An 8,792-nucleotide genomic window follows, 5' to 3' on the forward strand; every position below is an offset into this window, starting at 1 on the left:
CGTTTTTCGGAGGTCTGGCTCAGAAGTTAAAGGACCAGAACTAAAGGGAAGGGTCCAAGGCAGGCTTTGAACTCGGTTCGTCCCAGCCAGGTGAGGCTGGCTCTCGCCTGGGGGGGGGGGGGGGGAGTCCGTTTGTAAACCCGGAAGCATCGTGGGTGATGGCGACCTCTCCAATCCCCTCCAGCGACCTCAGGGGTTCGGGGGATCCGCCGCCCACCTCCTGAGGGCCCTACAAGAGGCGGGTTCAGCTGAGGTCCGGCCCCCCCCCCGCCCCGAGGCCCAAGGGAGCCGCTTCTCTCTCAGGTTCTTAGTTCTGAGGCTTCAGCCCCGCTTCTCCCACCCCTGAGGGGGGCTTCCTATCCAGGGACCCCAAACATCCGGGCCTACATTCCCCCAGCCTCTGCCTCTCCGCTCTGGGAGGGCTGGGTCCGAGGGATCCAAGCCACGACCCCGAGGGTCCCACTCCGGGCTGCCACCTCCTCCTCTCCTCGCAGCTCGGGGCCCGGGATCTCTCCCCTCTCGTTCCTCCGTCTGGGCAGGAGGGAGGACAAGTCAGTGGCGCGAGCCCCGGAAGTCACCAAGCCGGCTTCCCCCACATTGACCCTAGACTTGAGGTCGCGGCCCCCCGCGTGGCCGCCCAGGAGGCCGGAAGTGAACACGGCGCGCCGGGCCTGTGGCCCTTCTAGCCTTCTCGGCCCCTCGGGCTCCCAGTCCGGCCCCGGCCCCCGCCCCCGTGTCCCCGCCCTCGCTCAACTCTATGGCCGAGCGGAAGAAGCCCGGGCTTCCTTCTTCCCGTTTCCGGTCGGTCGGCTGAGCTTGGAGGAGCTGGAGTCCTGCAAAGAAGGTGGGAAAGTAGGGAGGTGGGGGTGCACACTCGCGAGGCCTGGGCGGGAGCGCGGGGGCCGCGGGCAGGTGGGCCCCGAGCTGGAGCGCGAGTTCGGCTGCTCCGGGTGGGGTTTGGTGTGAGGGCGCCGGCGCCACGGGAGGGGCGGGGGGGGGGGTCGGAAAAGGCCCGACCCTTTGCCCCGACCGCTTCCCCTTCTGGTAGCTCCCTCCCCGCGTCCCGAGGCCCCCTCGACTGGCCCGGGTTTGGCCCCTGGCGCCGCCATCCCGTAGGCCAGGAGGGTCCCCCTCCAACTTCCCGATGAGTGATGAGGGAGTTTCGCCAGCTTCTTCGTTTCTAGTATTCGGGTTTCCTTCCGAGTGGTCGCAGGCGCTGGGGAGCTAGCTAGAGAAAAGGAGGCTCTGCTGGTGGGAGGTGATTGGATGCCCGGGGGACCACTCGTGGCCGGGTGGCCTAGTGGGTGCACAGTCCGGAAGTATGACGTAGATGGATTCCGGCCTCTGAAACGGATCCGTGCTGGCTGTGTGACCCTGGGCGAGTCACGTACTCGGGGCACAACACGCTTAGATTCTGAAATTTCAGAGAAGATTTCAGTCAGCTTTGGAAGAGGACATTTCTTCATTGGGAATAACATAAAATAAATGAAATTCCTTGGTCCTGTTTCTCTACTTATTTCCGCTATAGGAAGATAACAATCCTATATCATTTTAAGTCAGTTTAGCAGTTGAGAGGGACAGGCTGGTGCAGTGGATGGGACACTAGACTGGGAGAAAGACCTTGGCACAGTTTATTCAGCCTGTTGTCTACCTCAAAAGAGGTTGCTAATTAATGAGAGTTCGTGTGAAAGCATGTTAAGAACTCTAAAGATGTTTGGCATTATTATTATTTGTTTTAATGATGTCATTTGGAAGGTTTGTTGAAAGAATAAATTAATTTGACCTATTCTGTCCCTTGCATATCTCTTCAAATCTGCTGGTTTAGTCCTTGCTACAGTTACTATGGTCTCATCTCATTTTTGCTGGTGGTAGTAGTTGGGTGCTGCTTTATAGAAACAAGTTTGCTAAGAGAGAAAGGAGCCAGAAGCTTAGTTTTCCATGGGCATGGCTAATTTAAATTTTTTCATTCTTTTACCATCATTTTTCTAGTGTAAAACCAAGGTCCTCAACAGTATCAGGAATGATCCTGCTGTAACATCTTTGGAAAGGTAGTTACTTTTTTTAAAAGGTATTTTAATGGCTAGATAAATAATTTACCAATAAACTGTGTACTGAATATCAGTTCATCAGACGATTTATTCATGTGTATTAAATACAGTTAGGAAGTACAGAGATTTGGATGTAGTTGGTATATGAAAGATGCATATAACTAACTTAAAACTTTCTTACAATTACCCAGAAAGTTTTAAAACTGATTTTATTTTATTCTTATTCTTACCTACCCATTCTATAATAGTTAAATCTTTGAAAATTGTTATTCCACAAATGTATAACAGAAGTAATAAAGGCACAAAAAAACTAGGAGAAAAGAGATGGGAGTGATCATCAGAAACCTAGATTAGACCTTAATTTGGCCCATTAGGATTGTATCCCAACTGAATTTTAGTGGCTGTAGCCATTAGTACAAGGATACCCTTCCCTGGCTCTAGAAACATAAATAATGAAAGGTACACAACCCAGTCTCATGCTAAATTGAAACTACTTCTTTTAGACCAAAGACAAAATATGTTATCCCCAAACAACTCTTAAGTGTTTAAAGTACTGGGGACTAGAAAAGGACTATATTTGCTTCTATTGCTACTTGTCCTAATTAGTAGCGCATACTTAACCTTGTGGGGAGAAATTAAAAGGAAGTAACAAGTATTCACCAAGCAGGAAACAGCATATTATCATCTAGTTGAAGAAAAGAGCTCTAAATTTGGAATCAGATGAACTGAATCAAATTCAGCCTCTGCCACTTAGTACCTGTGTAACCTTAGGTAAATCATTTAACTTTCCTGGGCCCTCTCTTTAAAATGGGACTAGATGGCCTCTGGGGTAACCTGGCAGCTCAAAATAGATGATTCTGTGACCTGCTGTAATTGGCCTATGGTTAGGGACTTTGCATCCACATGGACTTTTATCCTCTCAGTCCTAGGCAAGGAGCTATCCTGCTACACAGTGTTCCTTCCAGATCATTTTCATGTCTATCACACTTTTGTTTTTGTACAGCAGGTTGGCTATCTTCTGTGATTTAGTTACTGCTTTTATTAGAATGTATTTACAAATTGACAAACTAGATTCCGATTTTTCTTGGGAGAACTAAATGGACCTCAGGATTCTTAATGACAGTCTGCTGCAAGATGGCTTTATTGAATATAGCAACTATTTGTGAGAGTACTTTTAACTTTAATAAAAGTTAAAACAAACTACAAATGTCTATAGAGTCTTGTTGCTGAAGGGAACTTCCTATTCTCTAACTTTATATCCAGATGCTCAAAATAAATTATTTTATGCATCTTTTAAAATTTTCAACTTAAATACAGTTTCAAATACATAAATATTTGCTTGATGTTCATTCAGTACTTTGTTGAATAATGGGGAATTTGAGGGTTAAATAAGTGCCGATGTAGTTTTTTATGTTTGTGATTTTAATATTTGGTTAACCAAGCAGACTTTTTCTGATTTTACATAGGATTTTTCCAAGGACAGCTACGGAGATGATTGATGTAAAAGCTTGGGCTGAGTATGTTGTGGAGTGGGCTGCAAAGGATCCATATGGCTTCCTTACTACAGTGATTTTGGCTCTGACTCCACTTTTTCTAGCAAGTGCAGTACTGTCTTGGAAACTGGCAAAGATGATTGAGGCCAGGGAAAAGGAGCAGAAGAAGAAACAGAGACGTCAAGAAAACATTGCAAAAGCCAAACGGCTAAAGAAGGATTGAGAGAAAAATTAGGTTAAGAAGAAAACTCATCTTGATTAAAGAGTCTACGGTTAGAGAAAATTCATTCAAAATTATGCAGTTCTTGAAGAAACACTAGGGTGCTTTTGTTGTATTTTATAACAGTGTTATCTTATCCAACTAAGTTTGACCATGTGAGAAAATTTAAACTCTAACCTCAATACTATAACTAGTAATTTTTCAGCTTGGTTACAGAACCTCGTTGGTGCCTGTCAACTGACATTTATACTGCAAATTCCTTATAACTCATTTTGCTGTTGTTTTTGGTAGCCCATGCACTAAAGTGAATCTTAGGGAAGATAATATCTTAAGACTGTGAATTGTTGTCTAATAATGGCTTAAGTATAGGATCCTATTTATGGACAGAGATTTGGAATATTGAAGATTAAGATTTTTTTTCCTCCCCTGGGGGTACAGGAAAAAATATTCTTTAGTTATTAAAAAAAAAAAACACCAAAATACTTTCCATGACACTGGGATTGGTTTATGATTCATTGGGTTGTATAATTTGCTCCACTAGGGCAGATCACTTCCCTTACATGTTTTCTTCATCCTCTGTGATTGTTGATGTCATTCCATAAATCTTTCAGAGGAACCACCCAATGGACCAGCTGTCTTCCTTTGGTTCTTTTAATGTTGGTGCTTAGAAGAACCAATGTAGACTTGGGCTGTCTGTCTTGTCTCATTCTCACTGTTAAACTAGCCTACCTCCTTTTCTGATCATGCATGTCCTTATGATGTATTATATGCTTTCCTACAGCTCTTATTCACATTTATTTTTTTGATATGGAATCATTTCTTGGGAGCAATAGCATATCTTGATCAAGTAACAATTTTGATTTCTGCATTGTTAATGTCATACACTTGGAAGATACTGGCAATGTGATTGTAAGACATTTCATATTTGATTAATTTTAATACACTGTAGAATTTTTCCCTGTTTTCTTTTTTTGACTGCATAGCATATTATATATTGGGCAAAAACAATTATGTGCAGTTATAAAGATTGATATCCATCTTATGAATCACCTGCAGAAAAGAATCTAGGAATACTGTAAAGATATCAGACTTACTAGGATCCAGCTTATTCATGCTCATATTGTACATAAGAGTGAAATGGTTAAAAAGTTTTGTCAGATGATTCTGTGAATACATACTTTTTTATCCATTATTTTATTTTAACCTCTGTGGTAGCAGTCAGATAACTCCATGTTAAAGATCAGTTTCTTGAGACATCTTAAAAACAAGTCCCAAAGACACAAAACCCATTTTCATTTACTGTGGTGGGATGGAAAAGACAGTAAGGTATATAAATTAAATTAAAATGAAAACAGGCTAATTTTTTTAAAAGTTCAAGAAAAGATGAAAAATAAGAGTCCTTCCCTTTGTGAAAAATAATTGTTTAATTGATTAAACTTCACGTGCTTTTTATGACCTAGTCCACTATTAAACTTTAATGGCTCTGATTATTTTTTCCTTTTAAATGAATTAAAACTTTTTTAAAGTATGTTAACCTAGTAATCCTAATTTAAGAAATAAATTAGTTCTATAAATAAATTTGATACTTTTTTAAGATGTGGATTGTCTTCATATTTATTAAGTGTAATGAAAATTGTTTTTATCAAAATACTGCACAAATTTCATCCAAAAGAGAAAGCTGTCTGAAAATTTACCACATTTCTGAGAATGGTATGGACCGTTATTGTACTTTCTAGGAAGTGAACATTTATACTAACTAGCCATAGTAAAGTGTCTACAATGTGTCGAAAGAGCATTTTTTAAGACCATCAAAGAGAGGTAAAAAAAAATGACCTCTTGTCATTCTTTTACCCTGTAGTTGACGTTCGTACTGGGTGAATGTCTACTCTGTCTTACTTTGTCTACACTATCTTTCATATGGAACTGACTTCTGGATCACCAGTAGGGCATGTACTTTGTTTTCATTAGTGATGCTTTCTGCTGCTTTGTACACTGTACAAGTCACATAACTTCCCTGTTGCAACAAGAATGTTTTGGTGTTTTTTTTGGCAAAGCAATGAGGGTTAAGTGACTGGCCCAGGGTTACACAGCTAGTAAGTGTCAAGTGTCTGAGGCCGGATCTGAACTCAGGTCCTCCTGAATCCAGGGCTGGTGCTTTATCCACTGCTCTACCTAGCTGCCCCCACAGCAAGAATTTTCTTAGTGTTGATGACCATGTTATTAGTAGCTGAACAACATTCTTTCAGAGCAAGTTTTGGGGTTCTTTTGTTTGTTTCTGTTGCAAGAATTCATGGACATTGGTCTTTTGGTCCGTATCCCCCATCATCAGTCTTTGCAGCTGAAACATGTAATACATTCTAACCTTGTGTTATTCCTGTATTTGGAATTTGGTTTCCCAAGTTAATGACCTTTACCAGCTGTTTGTCATATTTCCTTCAGTTTTGTTCAAGACTTATGATACCTTCTTGTGAAAATGAGAGAACTACAAAGTGTTAGCCAGTTGCTAGAAATAGTTTTTACTGCATCATTTAAAAGTGAGCTGTGGAATAGCTCTAAATGTTCTCTTTAGAATTCTTAATACAGAAAATATTTATTCCACCTACTATGTGTGCAAGGCCAAGCTAGAAGCTAGGGGTACAAATAGAAAAAATTAAAAATTCTTGCCATCAAGGAGCATACATAAAGGGTTGTGGGAGAGAGGTCTGTATCGTCCATCATGTACATGTAAATACAGGGTAACTTGAGAAGAGAAAACCTTAATCACTGGAGGTGCCAGTGAGTTGGAAAGAAGCTAAAAATTCTCAGAAGCAGAAGTGAGGAGAGAGTACATTGAAGACATTAAGGACACGGGTGAGAATTGGAGGTGGAATTCCAGGTTCAGGACATCTAGTAGACCAGTTTGGTGAGGATGTATAATGTATGGGGAAAAAATAAGGCAATGTAGTTTAGCACTCTAGATTGTGAAGAGCTTTATTCCCAGGCAATAGGGAACCATTAGACTTTCTTTTTCTTTTTCTTTTTTTCTCTGTTTAGAATTTTATTTCCAAATTACATGTAAAAGAATTTTGACATCAATTTTAAAAAATTGTGTTCCAACTTCTCTTCCTTTCTTCCTACCCCCCACCCCAAGAACTCAAGCAATGCAATGTAAGTTATACATGAGTAGTCATGGAAAATATCTCCACATTAATGTGCTCGGTTGTGAGAGAAAACATAAAAAAACCCTTCAGATTAAGGAATTGCCCCCCCCCAAAAAAAAATGTGTTTCGATCTGTTTTCAGATACCATCAGTTCTTTCTCTGTTGATGGCTTGCAATTTTCATGAGTCCTTCAGAGTTATATTGGATCACTGCCCTGCTGAAAATAACCGCATGCTTTCCAGCAGATCATCTTACACTATTGCTGTTATTTTGTATACAGTACATTTCTCTCTGCATCAGTTGATGTAGGCCTTTCCAGGTTTTTCTGATAGTGTCCTGTTCATCATAACTTACCTTAAACTTGACAAAGAATTTTCTTCACAATAGCCCAGCAGAGTAGGTACCATATGTTTTGCCATTATAGTCAATCATCATAACTATTTCCCTCCATCCTATTCCCTTCCCATGATATATACTCTATTTTCTATCTTTTACCCTATTCTTCCTCAAAAGTGTTTTACTTCTGACTGCCCCCTCCCCCACTCTGCCCTCCTTTCTTTCACCCTTCCCTCCTTATCCTCTTCCCCTCCTACTTTCCTGTGGGGTTAAATAGATTACTCCATGTACATGTTCAGTTATGCAGAACATCTTCACCTTCTTAAAAAGTGTTTTGTTTTTACTGTTCCCTCCCCCAATCTACCCTACTCTCCTTCCCCTGCCACTTTCCCTCAGGGCAAAAATATTTCTATACCCACTTGAGTATGTATGTTGTTTGCTTCACTCACTCCTCCACTCCTTCCCCCTCTTCCCCTCCCCTCCATAAACTTTTTTCTTGTTTCCTTCATGTGAGCTACCTCTTCCCAGTCCACCTCTTCCCTTCCCCCTCCCCCAGTGCATTCCTCCTACCCCTCAACCTTATTTTAAAGATGTCATCATGGGTTAGCTAGGTGGCACAGCCTTGGACCCAGGAAGTCTCAAGCCCAAATACAGCCCCAGATATAAGACACCCCACCCTGCTTGCCCCACAAAAAACAAGGATAAACAAAACGTAAATGCTTTACAGATATCATCCCTTCATGTTCAGTTCAGGCCTGTGTCCTCTGTCCAAGATGTCCTTTCAACTACCCTAATACTGAGAAAGTTTTTATGAGTTAGTATTATCTTCCCATGTAGTTATTTAAACAATTTAATCTTTTAACATCCCTCATGATTTCTTTTTCCCGTTTACCTTTTTATGCTTCTCTACGGTCTTGTATTTGAAAGTCAAATTTTCTATTCAGTTCAGGTCTTTTCATCACCCTGAAAGATTATCCTCAGTTTTGCTGGGTAGGTGATTTTTGGCTGTAGTCCCAGTTCCTTTTCCCTCTGGAATATCATATTCCATGCCCTCTGGTCCTTTAATGTAGATACTGCTAGATCTTGTTTTATCCTTATTGGAGCTCCACAGTATTTGAATTCCTTTTTTCTAGTTGCTTGAAATATTTTCTCCTTGACCTGGGAGCTCTGGAACTTGGCTATAATATTCCTGGAAGTTTTCCTTTTGGGATCTCTTTCAGGAGATGATCAGTGGATTCTTTCGATTTCTATTTTACCTTCTGCTTCTAGAATATCAGGGCAATTTTCCCTGATAATCTATTGGAAGATGCTGTCTAAACTCTTATTTTGGTCATGGTTTTTAGGTAGTCTAATGATTTTCAAAGTATCTTTCCTGGATCTATTTTCCAGGTCAGCTCTTTTTTCCAAGGAGATATTTCTTATTGCCCTCTATTTTTTAAAAATTTATTTGGATTTACTTTATTGTGTCTTGGTTTCTCATAAAGTTATTAGCTTCCATTTGTTCCATTCTAATTTTTAGGCAATAATTTTCTTCAGAGAGCTTTTGTATCTCCTT

General features: G+C 41.0%; 1 protein-coding gene across 2 annotated transcripts; it reads left to right on the forward strand.

Moving 5' to 3' along the window:
* The first annotated feature begins 724 nt into the window (after positions 1-724).
* SMIM15 (small integral membrane protein 15) lies at positions 725-5,355 on the forward strand. 2 transcript variants are annotated; one of them, XM_043979322.1, is made up of 3 exons: positions 725-844; positions 1,990-2,048; positions 3,515-5,355. In XM_043979322.1, exon 3 carries the CDS (start codon positions 3,540-3,542, stop codon positions 3,762-3,764), a length of 225 nt encoding a protein of 74 aa, XP_043835257.1. In that variant the 5' UTR covers positions 725-844; positions 1,990-2,048; positions 3,515-3,539; the 3' UTR covers positions 3,765-5,355. The 2 variants fall into 2 exon arrangements, with proteins under 2 accessions (XP_043835257.1, XP_043835259.1); XM_043979324.1 differs by lacking the exon at positions 1,990-2,048 and having other exon boundaries at positions 727-844.
* Positions 5,356-8,792: the final 3,437 nt, after the last annotated feature.

Source organism: Dromiciops gliroides, chromosome 1, assembly GCF_019393635.1.
Source record: "Dromiciops gliroides isolate mDroGli1 chromosome 1, mDroGli1.pri, whole genome shotgun sequence".
In the NCBI taxonomy this organism is placed as follows: Eukaryota; Metazoa; Chordata; class Mammalia; order Microbiotheria; family Microbiotheriidae; genus Dromiciops; species Dromiciops gliroides.